General features: G+C 35.3%; 1 protein-coding gene across 3 annotated transcripts in view; it reads left to right on the forward strand.

Moving 5' to 3' along the window:
* Window positions 1-17631, forward strand: part of LOC139119454 (IQCJ-SCHIP1 readthrough transcript protein-like) — a 157992-nt gene that overhangs the window by 48951 nt on the left and 91410 nt on the right. For all 3 annotated transcript variants that reach the window (XM_070683273.1, XM_070683272.1, XM_070683270.1), the window contains exon 3: window positions 15449-15490. In XM_070683273.1, the coding sequence (XP_070539374.1) occupies window positions 15449-15490 (42 nt within the window). The remainder of the gene's footprint in view (window positions 1-15448; window positions 15491-17631) is intronic.

The raw sequence follows: 17631 nt of genomic DNA on the forward strand, positions 1-17631 counted from the left end.
CTCATTAATTATGTACACATCTAATTCTGGGCAAGCGAATAGAGCTAAGAGTAGATCTGATTTTTTGGCATATAGGGATTAATTAGCAATATAATTTTTTTTTTCAAAATGTCATGTGACCTCGATGACCTTTGACCTTGATTATACATATATATGCATATTTCAGTAACCACAAGTTCTATACCCTCCAATTTTGATAGGATATTAGACCTTAAGATGTCACATCTTGTACCTCATTTATAATGCGCATATGTATTTCTTGGCTGGCCAATACTGCTAGAGGTCTGATCTTTTTTCCCGATTTAGAACCATAACTTAGACATGCCTCATGTGTTTCAAATTGTGCCCATAGATCTCAACATATACACTCCAGTGATACTTCTTAATGACCATATTTTCCTGCCCCATCAAGACTAATACTCCTATTACAAGTGGGGACTATGTCATTGTAAATGACTTGTTGAGTTAATGGTTGTATCACAGTATTCGATATATCTCATTCTGTATTTTTTCCATTTTATATTCTGAATAATTACATTAAACATATTTCACTGTCTCCAGTACATTTCATTTAAGTATTTTCACTTCATGCACTTTATCCCTTTCACACATGTTCAAATATCTGACCAGAGAACAAACACTAAATAGTCCAGGATGGGAGCTACAGTGTCATTGACGCTATTTTTCCTACCCCAATAGCTTTAAAATGAGCTGCCACAAGTGGTAGATCAGAAAAGAATTGTAGAAATTTGAGAACAAATATCTGTCCTTGAGGCACATTTTAAATACAGTGAGCACCAGGATCCATGCTATGCTACTGATTTATTGAACCTGAGTTGTATCCTTTATGCATTTATATGAGAGTTATGGCTGTCTTCAAATATCATGACCTGCACAGGAGAAAATTCTTTGACTTTCTAAAGCCGAGATTCAGCTTTTCCAATAATTATCACAAGCTTACAAGATAATAGATCACATTTTAAGGTTACCATAGTGATATGAATAATCTTTCAGTTTATTAGGTCACTTTCTAACAAATATGATATGATTTATATCTTTTCAAGTTTTTTCACCTCTCTGTTATTCAACCTTCATACATACATGTATACATCTGTTCCAATGTAAACTACAGGGAGAACCCAAAACAGTGCCCTGGTGACCAAAAATCCAGTATTATCACTTTGGTTGATAACCAGATTGATTATGTAGTGATTTGATCGTTTGCTAAAACAACAATTACCTATCATTTGCCATGTGTGCTTCGATGGCCATGTATCGTTTATTGCCTTCACAATTTGCTCTTAACAACTTGACTGTTTTCAATTTATTGATTACTATAAGTGTGTTCAATAATTAATCATTAACTTATTGACTTATTCTTTTGTTCATTTGCTTTATTGATCGTCTTTTTGTGTGATTGTGATTGAATTTAAGTGATTATGTTTTAAAATATGTGGTTATGAATTTTAGTTTTGTCCGTTTTTACATTTACCCAATGTAATGTGATAACTGGTGAATTCCTTTAGAATGCTGGAAGGATACTGCCCATTAAAACACAATAACAAACATACATGTTCCACTCAGACACTATTGAAAAACATTTGAACAGGCTATTATAGCCATGTACCGTATGTACATGAACACATATGTTTGCCCTTCCATGGTTCCAGACAGCTAGCTTTCTATTTAGGGCCAGTCTGCATCGTGTCCAGCTGACCGTAACGGTCTCCAGATGAAATTAAAGAGAGAAAATACGGCAATTACTGGTACATTGACTTCAAGGGTTGCTCATACTGTATCGAATTCGATGCTATACAAAGTGTGGTTCTACGTTGTATGCATGTTCCATATTTGGCAGAATTGATTAAACTACATAACAGTTGCTATTTTCACGTTTGGTTCACTTTTTAATACGACTGTTAAAGACAGGAGAAATGTCAGATTTCATTCATATTAATGTTTTTTATACATAAAATCCTAAAGCTGTCACATGTACATTTTTTAGCACATCATCAGAAATTGATTCCCGACAAAGGTCTCTTGAGTAGAGGAGAATTAAGAAATGTTGACATTAAAAATGATTCATTCAATCTTGAATAAAACTCTGTTTCGTTCTCACAATGAATTTTCACAAAGAAGGCAACTTGTGATATCAACAAAATTATCTACCTCGAAACACGGGTAATACAAAAAATGATACATGTATATTGTATTATAGTCTTAATTATCAAATCATTTTCACAATCCTGATGTTTAGTATCTTTCTATGTTTCTTGAATGGAATTATGACATATGCAGAGGAATATCAGGGGATATCCAGACTAGTGCAACTGTATACATGTATGCTGATCTCAGAATTCATAAACATACTCATGGCTTTGTTTCACTTTTATCCATATATTCCACACCTGGTGCTTTTCACAGAATATCGCACATACAAGTAAAACTCCTTCTCTGACTTGGGTCATGTTCAGAACCACCACACAAAAATTCCTCCACTGATTTTGTTCACACATGGTACAAGTACATTGTATGCTGTGCAATAACAAGAATATGCATGTTTACTTTTATGATCCAATATGGCTGTCTTGTGGGCATTTTGTCAGGAGTGTTTTCATGTCAGTCACTATACTACACATACACGTACTGGTACAAGGTGCATGTGCTGTACAAGTATGCAGTTACTGTACCCCATGTAACATAATGTATGGAGAACAGAATTCGCTCAAACTGTCACTGTATGTACATGTACGAGGACAATTTGCTATGTTGTACCGGTTTATACACACTTCAGTTTGTTTCCTGATATGATAGTACCGGTATATGCTTGCCTGGTGGCTATTTTGTTAGAAATCCTTTTTTGGATTCGTTTTTTTTTGGCCATCGCCTGTTTTTGCCCTCCCTGACATTTGAGCCTTTTTTTTTGAATTTTTAACTTATACTTGTACTGGTACATGTAGCTGCACTCTTGTCTGGTACTGTTGCAAAAAAATGCAATGAGAGTTGTTCATGCTCATCTGATATGGTTTTTATTGCATGATTTATGAAGAAGCTCATCGCTTCTGATTTCAAATTGTCCAGTTCTATTAGATGTGTTATACTGCCCTCTCTGGTGGGAATTACAACTGCATGATTAAATGATAAAAGAGAATTGTGGGCTTGCTGAGTGTCGGTGAACCGTTCAGTTTTATGCATACCCTCAGGGGCAACGTCCTGGTTTCTGTCGGCTTGCTAATTCTACCATCGTTCTTTCTGTGAGAATATAGAGCTCTCTCATTACTAGTTGAGTTGTGCTTCCACACAGAGGAGGTGCAGGAATTATCTGTCATTTTTTCCGGGGATGTCATCGAGGTACGCATGTAACATGTTTACTAAATCCTTGGGAAAGTCTATGATGGCTGCAGCAGCAGCTGTCCTGGTGAGTTTGGATTCTTCCTTCTTTCAGTCAATTAATTTACAAACCAACCAATCAATCAGGCTAACAATCAGTCATATCAAAAAGCAGGAAAAAACTGCCTGCTTTTATCCAGTTAATCTGATGTGCTTGGAAACAACACCACAGCTGATGGAAGAAAACACAGGAAATGTAACATTTGATGATCACAATTCTGAGCTGAAGTGTGTGTAAAGACCCTCAGAGAATTCAATAACTGTAGCATCGTATCTTCTTAGAATTCTGATCAGGTCCCTGCTTGTTGGCCAGTTAATACAAAATGTAACAGTCTCAAATATGCAGAGATCACAGTGAACTAATGCACTATTGGAAAATTGAAGCACAGAATTCATTGAGACACTGGGAATCAATTTCTTGTAATTTCTCAAACCCAGTACATCACATTTTAAACAAAAATCAATTTATCATAGTGTACCCTTCCTACGTTATATTTTGCACGAAAAGAAATTTTGCTCTCTCTTTTGCTAGAGTTTAACCATATCTGTCAAAACATGCATATGGATAGACGTCATGCTCTGTTATGAATGTGCAAGCTCCTCTCTGAATCATTAATCCAATTTGTCTGGGAACGATTGCTAACAGACATTCATTATACCGTATTGGAGCACTCTCCATTCAGAAATATAATATCGATAGTAGATCACCCAAGGCGCCATTCATGTTGTGTCGTCTGCACTGCGCTTTGTTGGATTTTCCATTCATAATATTGAGATTCCACACATGAGCTTCACTGTACCGTACTTCTAACAGATTCTCCATACAAAACTCATCAGTGCTTTGTTCTGCTCTCTCATATTGCCATGTTTTTGATCAATGTAACAGTATCTTTCATATGTTAGTGAAGACATCTTTGTATTACACTGGGATTGAAATGAGAACCTTGGTTTATAAAAATTCCATACTCCAATTCTTTATTCTGACTGTCATTCTAAAATTGAAGCAAAGGCATACATACTGTGCACAGCGTTATATTGTCACTGGAAAGTCTTCCATTAATGAAAGCTTATTTTTTCATGGCTTCTGTCCATGTGATTACCACTTGAGGCAAAATCTAGCACACATAAGTATATCGTACCAAAATTAGACTACAGTGTCCGAAATCCTAAATATTAAATTGTATAAACTTTTTCGATATGCTGTAATACTGAAAAGTGATTGAGGGTCTAACTGTGTTACACCATGTATTTTACATAAAACACAGCTATCAGATTCTCAAATGAACATTGTACTTCGTTCCATCTACTGTAAGAGGATACCTTGAAGAATTCATCATTTTGAAATTAGTTGTCTCATGAAACTTTTATGTAGAATACGTTATGGAAATCTGTATTTTATAAATTGGTTCTTCAGGTACAACACACATGTATTTGCCAGCAAGTCTGTTCAAATTAATCCTCAGGCCATCATTTACCCAGTGCCTGTGTGTCTGCCATAAAGAGGGTACCAGACCTCATGAAACAGTCAGTGACCCCCTATTAGCAAGCACACATCTTGCTGTGATGCTAAGTAGAGTATGTGTAGGCTTGTTGTACCGGTATCACTTCAAGATGTATACTGTAAACCTACTGTACAAAATACCCAGTATTCCATGGAAGACTTTGCTATTGGGCAGTTATTGTTGTCTATGTTGTTATTTGCTACTAAAATTGCATAGCAAATTATTTGTTGTCATGGTTTCCATCTTATTGATGCTGTTGCTAATTTGTCTTTCTTAGCTGGTAATACCAGGCAGGTATTCAGTACTGGGGCAAATGTTATCCCTCCTTCTATGTTTATCCAAGGGATGCAAGGTATGCCAGTTTTCTGCTCATACATCAAACTTTCAAGTCGGGAAAATTATGACCTGTTACGACCTTTTGAGAACTGTTCAATTGAAAAGTGGTACGACAAGAACTGGCACTGACATTATCAAAATTACTACAATTTAGTGTTCTTCAATTTTATTAGCAAATAACAAAATAGACTACAAAACTACTGTTGTGTTTCTTCTATCAAATGAAATACATCTCACAATCTTTGGAAACAACCCCTTCGAAAATAAAATGAAATTCTTTTCATTACAATAGTCAGGACAAATGAACAGAAAGACATCTTAGATTACCCTCGAATAATGTATCAGTGATGAAGATAGTCATTGGCTACATGTGGTACCTAGTACCTCACCTCCTTGTGAATTCACCTCATCTTCTCAAAGCTTTCAGGAAGATTTACAAGCAGGGTAATTGATACATAAATTTTGTTTTAAGTCAACCTTTAGATAATCAATGGAAAATTACAGCCATTAGAAGGTACAGTCAATTGAGATCAGACTGATATGCTCCGATGTGTCCTACTTTTTGACATTTTTTATGTCAATATGTCACAAGGTTTTTGTAGAGGCTGATTAAAACTATTCGCCATCAAGCCCAAGTGCAGTGTTTGATTAATAACAGACTTCCAGCTAACGGAATTTGTAGAATTTCATATCCAGGTATAGGATACTAATGACGGTATGGTGTTCAAATTTGATAACAAGCTTAATATATTTAAAAGTACAAGTATTGGGTGTATTGAGGTACAGACAGGACATAAATTTCAGGTTCTCATTTTTACAGGAAAGGGAAATTGTTTACAAGTACTCTGACATATCAGCAGAAGTAATATCATGTGAACGTTTGTCTTATCCTTATTATTATGATAACAAAGATGATGAAACATCACTCCTTGCAGTGTGTGAGACTAATTCAATAGACTTTTCAATCGGGTTAGAACTCACAATGTACGGCACCCAGTCACCTAGCGAAGAGATCACAGTCAAAACCACTCAGCCAAATCCCCATCCTTAAAAAGAGTGGTTCAATAACCGAGCTAAGTTACAATTTTTCTCATACTCCCTATCACACATCACACACAAACTTTATCAGAGCAATAAATTATATGTCTACATCTTAATAACACAATTATGAAATAGTTTCAGAGAAAAATGTTAATGCAATTGTTTAATGTTAATATGATGGCTAACTAGATTTCAATCAAACTACACTGGTAAGTGTTACATGGGAGAAAGCATATGTGAAAAATTGTGAAAATCCATAAAAGACAACAAATCATTTATATGCAAAAACCAAAACATAAAAATGCAGAAACATTTTAAGTGTTTATCATAGAGGATGTGTTCACATACTCAGCACAGGTACATAATTTTAAAACCGTGACTTTTTAAAATTGGACAGGGAATTTAAAAATGTAAAACAACAGTCACATCTCCAGTTACTGTGAGATATCAAGGACATTGAGAATACAAGATGCAGTACTCCCACATCAAGTTAATATTAGCAACTAAGAAATGTAAAACAACAGTCACATCTCCAGTTACTGTGAGATTTCAAGGACATTGAGAATACAAGATGCAGTACTCCCACATTAAGTTAATATTAGCAACTAAGAAATGTAAAACAACAGTCACATCTCCAGTGACTGTGAGATTTCAAGGACATTGAGAATACAAGATGCAGTACTCCCACATCAAGTTAATATTAGCAACTAAGAAATGTAAAACAACAGTCACATCTCCAGTTACTGTGAGATTTCAAGGACATTGAGAATACAAGATGCAGTACTCCCACATTAAGTTAATATTAGCAACTAAGAAATGTAAAACAAGTCACATCTCCAGTTACTGTGAGATTTCAAGGACATTGAGAATACAAGATGCAGTACTCCCACATTAAGTTAATATTAGCAACTAAGAAATGTAAAACAACAGTCATATCTCCAGTTACTGTGAGATTTCAAGGACATTGAGAATACAAGATGCAGTACTCCCACATTAAGTTAATATTAGCAACTAAGAAATGTAAAACAACAGTCACATCTCCAGTTACTGTGAGATATCAAGGACATTGAGAATACAAGATGCAGTACTCCCACATCAAGTTAATATTAGCGTAGTGTTCTTGATGTGTTTTGTATTGATGTTTCTCCATAATTGTCACTAAGTGGGTGGCTTAATTTACTGCATGGTTAGTTCCAACGGTGTCCGTCATCAGATGAGAGCTTGTCATTTGCAAGTTTCAAAAGGTGTTATTTACATCTTGCTGGTGTGTCACATGTTGTGAGGTGTCAGAGAATAAAGCTATCAGTTGTTTGTGACAAGCGCATTACAGCTGAAAATGGAAATATTTTGATTTACAAATTAATGTTTTTGAATTTCTCACCTATTCGGCAAATTTCGTTTATTTGGAAAAACACAAAAGTGTTTGTGTTCTTTATGGTCTTACAGTACAAAACACATCTGCCAGTAAAAATATGTGGTTAATTTGTGCAAAAATCTTACATCCCAGTAGGAACGGATTTGTCTGAGACATGTTTCAGATCTAATTAAACTCTGCGAACTCAACGTATGTGTAGGGTTGTCAGTGAGATAGTTTCCTTGTATTCGGACACCTGAACAAGAAATATGAATGACTATAGTACACGTACATCAGATAATGAGTCCTTTGGAGATATAGGTTCAGTTCACCTTTGAAAATTAGCATTAGTTAGTGGTGTATCTCACTTCTCACTGATGCTCACATGAGAATGATATAGTACCATGTACCTGTCATTCCAAATCAAACTTTGAAATATCCTGAAGAGCCATGCATCAGTGGAATATGCAAATTAGTATGGTATGTGAGGGAAAATTAATGTGTCATTTGAACTTATAGATATCTGAGACTAACAATGTGTGTCAAGTTCAGGGCAGTATTGAGATGTTTGATGGTATGTACACTTTAGCAATTATGTAAAATATATGCTGACATTGAGTAAACTACAGTATATGTCAGTGTATGTAAATGAAGTGAGTGTGGAATGTAATTCCCATGAGCTTGTGATCATAATGATAGTGTGGTAGAATATAAATTGTTTATGGTGAGATATCTGATACCTGATGATATATTTGATTGTGAATATATAAATTCATAGGTTCTAGTCGTCTCCGTGTCAAGAATAGCAATTCCCAATCATAAATGGATCATCAGTGTGGCACAGCGTACATATAACCTTGGACAAAAGTGCAAATCATCTTTGGAAGCCTAGTGATTTTCAACTCACATGATAAATAATGGGCTACCTAGCCCAAAGCTGATGGATAAAAAAATATGTATGAGCAGTGGAGGGGCTGTTCACAAATACATCCAGTTAAGTTGACATATTATATTGTGTTTTAAACCCTGGAACTTTCAATAGTCATTTTGAAAATTTTAACAAAATTTTGTATTCTGTACCTCGTCTGTCAATTTTATGAATTTTCGAATAGCATGGTCTTGATGAAGATTTTCTTTTTTTGGATCTGTGTGTTTGCTGCGCTTGTTTTCCATTTTGACTACAGCCAAAGAAAATGCTATCACTTGACCTTTGATTTCCATACCGTCAGTAGAGATCATGACATGAGGTTGCATTGTCAATTTGTTATCCTGGCTAGACCTGCCTTATTTTATGCAGTCGTCAAGAACAAAATCCATTTGTAGTGATTTGATATTGCAGTTTTTATATTTAGTCATACTACATGTAGTTACTGAAAAAGGAAGGGGAAGAAAGAATATTTTAATTTCACATAATCTTGAATTTGAAGTTTATGGCTGTGAAACAAGATTCATAAATACACGTAGAAGCATTGTTTTCATTCCAAGTGTTGTCCACAGTTTTGTCATACCTTGGTGTTGTAGATTATTTTGTTGTGTGTGAACTTAAGTACATCAGATGCCAATATGCAGAGACCTTCTGTGTATAATATATCATGGAATACAAATATGGAATTCATAATAAATTATATTTTACGCATTTGTAAGAATCCTTTGGTCTACCGTACTTGTACGGTATGTCGAATAATTTTTCAGAATTTTATGTCCATGTTGTGGTTTTACAATGTTGATGAATCTTCAGTTCTGAATATAAGAGATAACCAGGGGAAGTATTTTCTATTTGAATCAAGGGATTTGGGAAAAGAATTTGCCTTGTGTGCTTTCCATTGAAGCATCGCATATGGGTCATGGAAAGTGCACTAAATCTTTTAATGCTTTGAATACCGAGTGTGAGTAAAGCTCAATAAACAAATGATTCATAAGATTGAGTCATGCAGTAGTAGTTCAGGGATATGATTAAATCTGAGTCAGTGCGTTGCCAAGCATTAGTAGAAAATTGGAAACATTCGTCTCTCAGCTTAAGTCGAAAGAATGACCACTGCCCTCAATGGTAAGACTGAGAAATGTTTCTGCCACAGACGTCCTTGCTTGCTGCCCTCAAACAGGAACTACTCAGAATCTTTCAGTCCATTTACTTGTAACAGTGAGAAATAGTGCGCATCTCCCAGCTGTCAAAAATAGATTGTCAAATCAATCAATCCAAAAAATATGGCACAGAAAATTTTCACCGTATGGTGGTTGTAATTCTGGCTTTGCCAAGCCCCAAGACAATTGGAAAACTCTTGCGTCAGTATGTGCATATGTTTGGATAACATACACCTCGGACTGTTTCAAATCTCCATCTGAAAATGAATCGGAATTGTTTTCACCAGGTTTTTACCCTACAGGTAAATTTTTTATCCTGTGTAAATGAATGATCTATGGAAAAATGCAGTGTAGAACAGGATCGATTGCCTGTACACCGATCAATTTCATGGTGTGTTATTCTTGGATTATTCATTTCAGACTTTGCGGCGCCAGATCTCATTAAGTATGCTGAAACAGACAGGCTTTACAATCAGATAAATGTTTTATACCACCCATGAACCCTAGTTCAGTAACCACTGGGTGATTTTACAATCCATAAGGGGATGCCAATGACTTCCTTAGTGCAAAGCTTTGTGTGTTCCGCTGATGTTTCCAATAATTATGTATCATCAAGAGGTTTCAGAAATGTGAAAAATACTTTTCAGCTTGCCTTGTCTGGTGTAAAAAGAGATAAAATAGTGATGATTTTTATTCGGTCAATGAATATAAAGTAGATCATAAGAGCGATAGCATCTTTCTTCCAAAATAAAATTCTCCTGTGCAAAATCAATCAAGAAAGAAAAGAACCATTAACCGTGTGATTTGTTTGATAAGGAAGTCCCTGGTGTATGAAAAGACTGGAACTTCAGTGAGCCATTGCGCTGAAAATAAAAACATAAAAATGCTGTTTTTCTCTGCTTGCAGTGATATTTTACATAGTCCTAGGGGGTCAAGTTGCAATCCTATGGCACGTTGGGTGCAAGTCAACTGTTACTGGAGGAAAGAAATATAGTTGTATACTTTAAATGAAAACTGTGTCAATAATCTGCGTTTGAAGTTGATGTTTTGACAGCCTATAAAAACATAAAAGAAGGATTCTGATCTTCTCAATGTATTTCCCTGTTTAAGTTGAAAAAATGTTTATTGTCCCTATGAGTTTTGAGTACTCAGCTAAAAATGTAAGTTTTAGAAATAGTTAATAACTGCACTAGGCAACTGAGTTGGTGGTTATTACTTACTCCCCTCTGTCAACCACGTTTTGATGTTATATCGATATCATAGGTTTCAATGTGATCATGTGAAGCAGTCTTTAAGTTGAAGATTACATCAGATACAAGCTTCGAACTGCACATGGTCTATACATCCAATCAGAAATATTATGCAGTATTAGCTTTGAGCGTAAATGTGAAATCTGAAATGGTATTATGCAATCTTCATTCATTCCTCTCAAATTGTTCTGGAAAATTATGGTAGTCATACATACTTAATGGGATTCCTCTAGGCATCGCTCATTATCCCTGTTGAGGCATACTATGAAGGCTGGTTTACAATGGCAGAAACTGTGAAGCGCCATCTAGAGTTGAGGCTGACTTTTGCAGATCGATTCACAGTGGCAGAAAACTCACCAGTGTACCGTATTTGTAATGTATTCTCATGATCATCATTAAAAGCAACTCATCAGTACGAAACCATTGCTCTCTGTGCTTTTAATAAAACTATAATGATAAGGTTTGAATATCAAGTTTTTAATTTTCACCTTGACTGTAAATAAGGCTCAAGATTTTTTTTTGAAAATATTACTTTGTTGTTTAATACACGTATTAATATTTTTTATCACATTTTCACCCAGATTATAAACTTAATATAAATGTATAATCCATTGATATGCATTTATGAATTTTCTGTGATTACAATAACATTTTAAACCATGAAAGTTGTAAGTATAGCCTTTCTTTCTAATTCAGGGTGGGCTTGCATTCTGTGAAAGTGCCTTCTGTATGTTCAATATTCAGTGTTATTTGTTTTTCAGGTGCATATTTTTGTGAATGATACGTATATAGGGCATCTGTGCAGCATTGTGATAATTTCATTTTGTACTGTAGAGTGTCATTGTCATGTGTATCTTAGTTTAATCTCAGAATACTTGCAAATTTACAAATGTAGTCTAACAAATATCATTGAGAAATCATGGTAAAGCATTAACATACTGTAAGTCAAAGTTGGATGTCTGAGATGGAAGTTACCGGTAGATCGTATATCCCAATATTATACAAGCATAATATATATTAATGTGATGTTGATGAGATTCACATATCACATTTTATACTAGTATTGAAAGTGAGTATGTACATTACAAACATGGAATTTCAGTTTTAAGTTATATTCTCTGTCATAACATTTGGACTGTTTATTTGTTGAAGATTGGATCTTGATGAATCAATCCATTTTATCTCGCCATACAAAGAGATGTTTTATCAATGATGTAGCTGGAGAGATGCCAAATGTACAGATGTCTAAACCATCAATGCTAAATTAACAGTGCTCCTCCTTTGAAGTGCAATACAGAATGCCTGTCATTACTGAAAAACGGATTCTATGAGACTGTATCAGATAAAGCTTCTGTTTACAAGTTCAAGTTCAAATGGATGTTGATACTGATTTTCAAAGAATTGCAACTCTAAACTCAAGGAAATCCATTATTGTCCACACACTTTATGGTGTATCTAATTTCCATTTGGTAATAGCTCACTCAAGGTCACATTGAAAGGTTCTACCTTTTTATGTGTACTGCTTGTCAATTTGATTGCCTGTAGCTGGCTACAGAAATCACTTGTCATTTGCAGTCAGTTCAAGTTTGTTTTCAAGGTCTTCTTGTACTGTTGTACTGAATACAACGTGTATAAGTTATGGTCTCAATTTTTATTATTCTAAAGCAGTTTAAACTGGGACAACCCAAAAATTCTTTGTCTGAAGGTTTGAAATCTGAGAGAGTCTACCTTTATGCGATATCAGGGCTCAAAATTAGCGGTAGTCCCGCGTCCACAGACTACCAACTTTTCTCTGGGGCTACCAAAATCCATGAAAGGGTGGCCCATACGGACTACCAAAGCCTGAGACGTCAAATTCAGACAGTACTCGGCATGCCATGCCACGTTTGTCACTTTTGGACGAGCTATTAAAATGCAGTCAAACCCAGCTGGACACAGAAAGGCCAGACTATCAGTTTGTTATGCAAATTACTATTAAAGACGACCAGTTGTGCGGTGGAACTTTTCAAAATGACAGGCAAAGGAAATGATGGCCAATGAAAAAGCATTTTTGTTACATTTTGATCATAATGTATCAATCACTATTACACAGAAATTATGCCTCCTCCCAACAGAAAGCCCCATGGTCTATTTTTAGCCCTGCCACAGTATTTCTCAGTGCTGAGATGGTCATGTCATTGTCATGACAACTGTCAAAATTTGCATACAACTCTGAGAGCAAAACGGACTGTCAATAGGTCACCAAACTTGAGTATCACTATCGTCCATTATACCTGATTCCTTGGGTATTAAAGGTGTGCAATATTCACATCAAATCACTACAAAATTTACTTTATGGGCAGAATCTAGAAAATAGCCTTTTCTTGTCTGAGTAATGAAAAAAGATATCCCTGAACTAAAAAATATGCATGGGTTACCAGCCCATTGTCATTGGGCGACCAGAAAATGGTAGCCTAAGTGGACTACCAGGGAAAAAAGTTAATTTCTAGCCCTGGATATTGTTTGTAATTTTAATGTGTACAATATGTTAGTGATCAGGCATTCATAACGTGTGTAGGTTTTAATCGAAAAATATTCCAAGATATTACAAGTATGGAATAAGGAACATTGGGCACACCTAAATTCTTGCCATCCTCAAATGACAAAACAGTACATGCAGAGACATTTGTCCTCTGCAGTCCCATACATTTGCTCAGATCAAAAGTACCGTAATCAATATAATTTTATTTCACAATTGATATTGAAAAACAGACCATCTTTAACATTATATTATTATCAAAAGATTGTTCAGAACATGAAAAATTTTGCAATACAGGGAAAAGTATGTTTCAGCAATGAGAATGTTGATTTAATATGATATTGCCGTTTCCCTTCAGCTGTATTTGCAAAAATATGGAAATCAGTTATCCCTGTGACTGAATAGCAGTGCAGTTCTAGGAGGTTTATGCATACATGGTGAGCCTCGTCCATACTTGTTATTGAAATCATTCCTTGAAGGAGAAAATCCAGATAACAAATGTATTCAGTCAGGGCTTGTCCACACTATCATCAATTGCACCATCAGCAGAGTACCGTGCATTAATAATGTTCACTCCAGGCAAGAAATAAATTGACGTCAATATAATAAATCCCATAGCATTCTGAAAGGTAATTCAGGTAATCTGCCTGTTGACTGCATAATGTGAGTCTGATGAGTAATGCTACAGGTTTTGAAAGTGGGTCACATTCTTACCTGTAATTAACATATCAATTTTCAATCAAAATTGCAGACCACAAAGAGTTCTATTCAGAGGGACGTTCTTGTTTCATTCAACAAAACACATCTAGGTTCACTTTCGGAAAGGATGCAACATTAACCATGATATGTATTTGCTGGACAAACTTGGAATTTGTCCCCTTATTATAGTAAAAGATATCAGCATCAGAGAGTTTCATGGCAATAGTATTGTTGATGGCTACTGATTGGCAGATATGACACACAAGGAATGCATCACATACTGGTACACATGCACATATCATGTTTAATAAATGATGAATAGAGATTGAATGATCTAGTCAGCTCACCGTGCAACTACAAATATTTTTGAAGATTCCATATTATCAGTAGACTTTGAGCTTAGCCTACACCCTAAAACTGGATTTTAGCTGCTCTACCAGAAATATAACCAGTTTAACGAAGGAAATTGTTGAAGGAAATCTACCAAGTAATTTGTACATTTTAAAACTTCTTAACCCCCTCCCCCCAAAAAAAAATTCCAAGAAAAATATTGTCTCACAATGAAGCATAAGTCAAACAATATGCCTATCACCCCTTCTTTCTATAAATGGAATCTTCTCAATAGCAATAACATAGTATTGTACAATTTGTCCAATGATGTAACAAAAAAATGTCTGCTAGTCCTGCCCAGACAGGTATGCTTGGATGCCATCTGATTGCTTTCTATATCTGAGTGCAGATATAGTACTTACAATCAATAATTCATCAGATTGGCTTAATTAGATTGCTACGTCATCACTGGACAAGCCAATAGAATTGAAGAGGACAATAGGGAACTCCAAAAATTTCACCCATATGCTTTCAATTTAATCAGCTATGAATTTCAGTTGTTCAATATCATAGAATAATATGAATGTTGATGACTGCATTTCTGATTAATAAAATTGGATAGTTTCTTCCCATTTATTGGTAAACTTGGGGACTTCTAATTTTATTGGCATTTGCAAGTTTAAGAGCTGTCAGCAGGACTGAGCCCCTTAAGATCTTGTTCTATCTGCTCCCTCTCACGTATACATACATCTCTCTCACCTTGATTTGCGAGTCCATCAGGGCTGCATGGGAAAATCCTTTATCCTGAATACACTTTGCAGCAGTTAGGCTGAGAGGGAAATTTCTACCACATAGTAACTATTGTTACCCAGTTATGCCAGAAAACCGCAACCACACCTTGTCTGCCGAAGACATCATGAATGTGAATTTTTTCTTGTATTTCCAGGCTCTGGACCCCACTTTGACCCAAGCAGTCCTGCCGTCTCAGGTAAGCAATTGTTTCTTCATCCTGAGAAAAACTGTTTGCTTTCTGTGGAATTATATGCGCTTTAATTGCCTATCATTGACACCTAGATCATGTTTTTCTATCTCTCTGTGTTCATCTTTGAATTATGAAAATTGTTACTGCAGAGTAAATTGCTATTAGGAACATTGCAGATGGGATGCAAATTCATTGAAACTTTGTTTCCATCAGAAACGAGCTCATTTAGACGATTAAAGCCAGGATTAACAAATTTTTTGAAACAGTTGACCAGGATTCTAAAATCTAGGGGTGTCATTGTGAAGGATTATACTGTCTACTGTTAATTATGATCCTGGAACGAGCTTTGCAAAAATGTCATGGTTAGCTAAATAGTAAAAGACAAATTATTGATACATACCGGTATAACTGAACTTTGCAATCAATGGTAAAACTTGACTTGTTTGAAGGGAACTGCAGGGGAAAGGGATTCAACGTTTAAGTTCTGTTGAAGTTCCAATATCTGTTCCTGAAGAGATATACATATTCATGCCAAAGAAAAGAGACTAGGAATATGAGAGATGTTTGTAGACTAGATTTTTTATTAATCTGTTGGTCTCACATTTGAGATTCTTAACGACTTTGGTTCTGAACTTTGGTTGCCAAATGTGTAGCTTATGCTTATGTTTTTTGTTATTTAGATAGGGCTTTTGTTTTGGCCAAAAATTTTAAGTCTGATAGGATGAGGAATTTTGCATAAATCATCCAAATGCACTTATAAAGTCTCGCTTGGTACACTATGCATCTGATACTAATCAATATTGGGATGCTAATATCTACCCACACAACTTCTCACTTATGAATATTGACGCAAAGAATCTGGCAATGATATTTGCAATTATAACATGGTATTATGATAGGAACATCCAATTCTTTTTTCTCTGATGATTTTCATTGTTTTTTCCGGCTGTAAAATATACTTATGGTCAAGATTTGTCATAAATATGTGCAAAATACTCCAAAGAATTTTGTAATAACTAATTCTGAGTTTTTATGAAGAACAAAAATAATACTTCAATTGTTAAGCATGTTGCTGTTTAGACTAACTTAGCTGCCATTGTGAAATACGATTTTTATTCAGAGATTACAGTTTGGTAGACTTGAGTCATCAGCTGTTCTCAATTTTCTTAGCTCAGAGATTGTATACCAAGATGTACTGATGTCCTTGTACTGTAATGGAAGCAGGCTTCTCAATTTCCAGGCTACAGATCTTCCATCTGGTTTGTAAAAATATTACCTGTCATACTTTGGGGAATGGATTTTGACACAAAATCCATAAATCTATGCTATGTTGTATTCATGACACATCCAGCTGTACAACAACCCCAATCTACAAAACATTTCAAATATTCTACCATAACTCACAGACCACGACCTGTTCAGTTTGCTTTTTGCATGATTTGACGACACTGAAACCAAACACATTTTTAATAAAAAAGGAAAAATTCTTTTTGACACAAATAACCAGGAAACTTTTGATAAGGATAATTTAATAAAAATTCTCAGAAAGCTTGATTCAGTATTTTGTGATTGTTACTATCGGTACTTTAGCATGATTTTGACCTTTTGTATTTTCACACTGACAAATCACAGTGCCTTTAGCATAGTTATTAATTTGGATCCTTCTCGGATTACCTCTCTCTTTAGAAGGATAAGTTCACACACCCTAAGGCTTCCAAAGATCTGTATTCATCCTGTATTCAAGCCACTGTCAATCAGCCATTTGTGTGAAAGCTAATGTTCATTGATATCATAGTGCAGTGGTACATGTAAAAAGCTGCATTTCATCCAAGCCATCTCAATGGTTGGATGCCCCATTATCTCATGCAATTTACTCAGCTTCTCTTTGTGGTTGCCTAGCAAAGTCTCAAGACATTTTAAGTGTACAAAATGCTTCTATGAGTCGCATACAAGTAATCTGTGGCTTTGAGGAATTTGTGATACTTCTTGACAGCCTGTGTTGTGAAGGCAGACTTACCCTCTCATTGAATGAAAATTACATACGTCTCTCTGGACATCTGCTTCTTTGACAAGACCATTTAGCGTGCTTTCATGTGTAGATATTCGCGTGTTGATATATTATTGTTGCATAGACCAATACATGACTG

The sequence above is a fragment of the Ptychodera flava genome, chromosome 19, assembly GCF_041260155.1.
Source record: "Ptychodera flava strain L36383 chromosome 19, AS_Pfla_20210202, whole genome shotgun sequence".
Lineage (NCBI taxonomy): Eukaryota > Metazoa > Hemichordata > Enteropneusta > Ptychoderidae > Ptychodera > Ptychodera flava.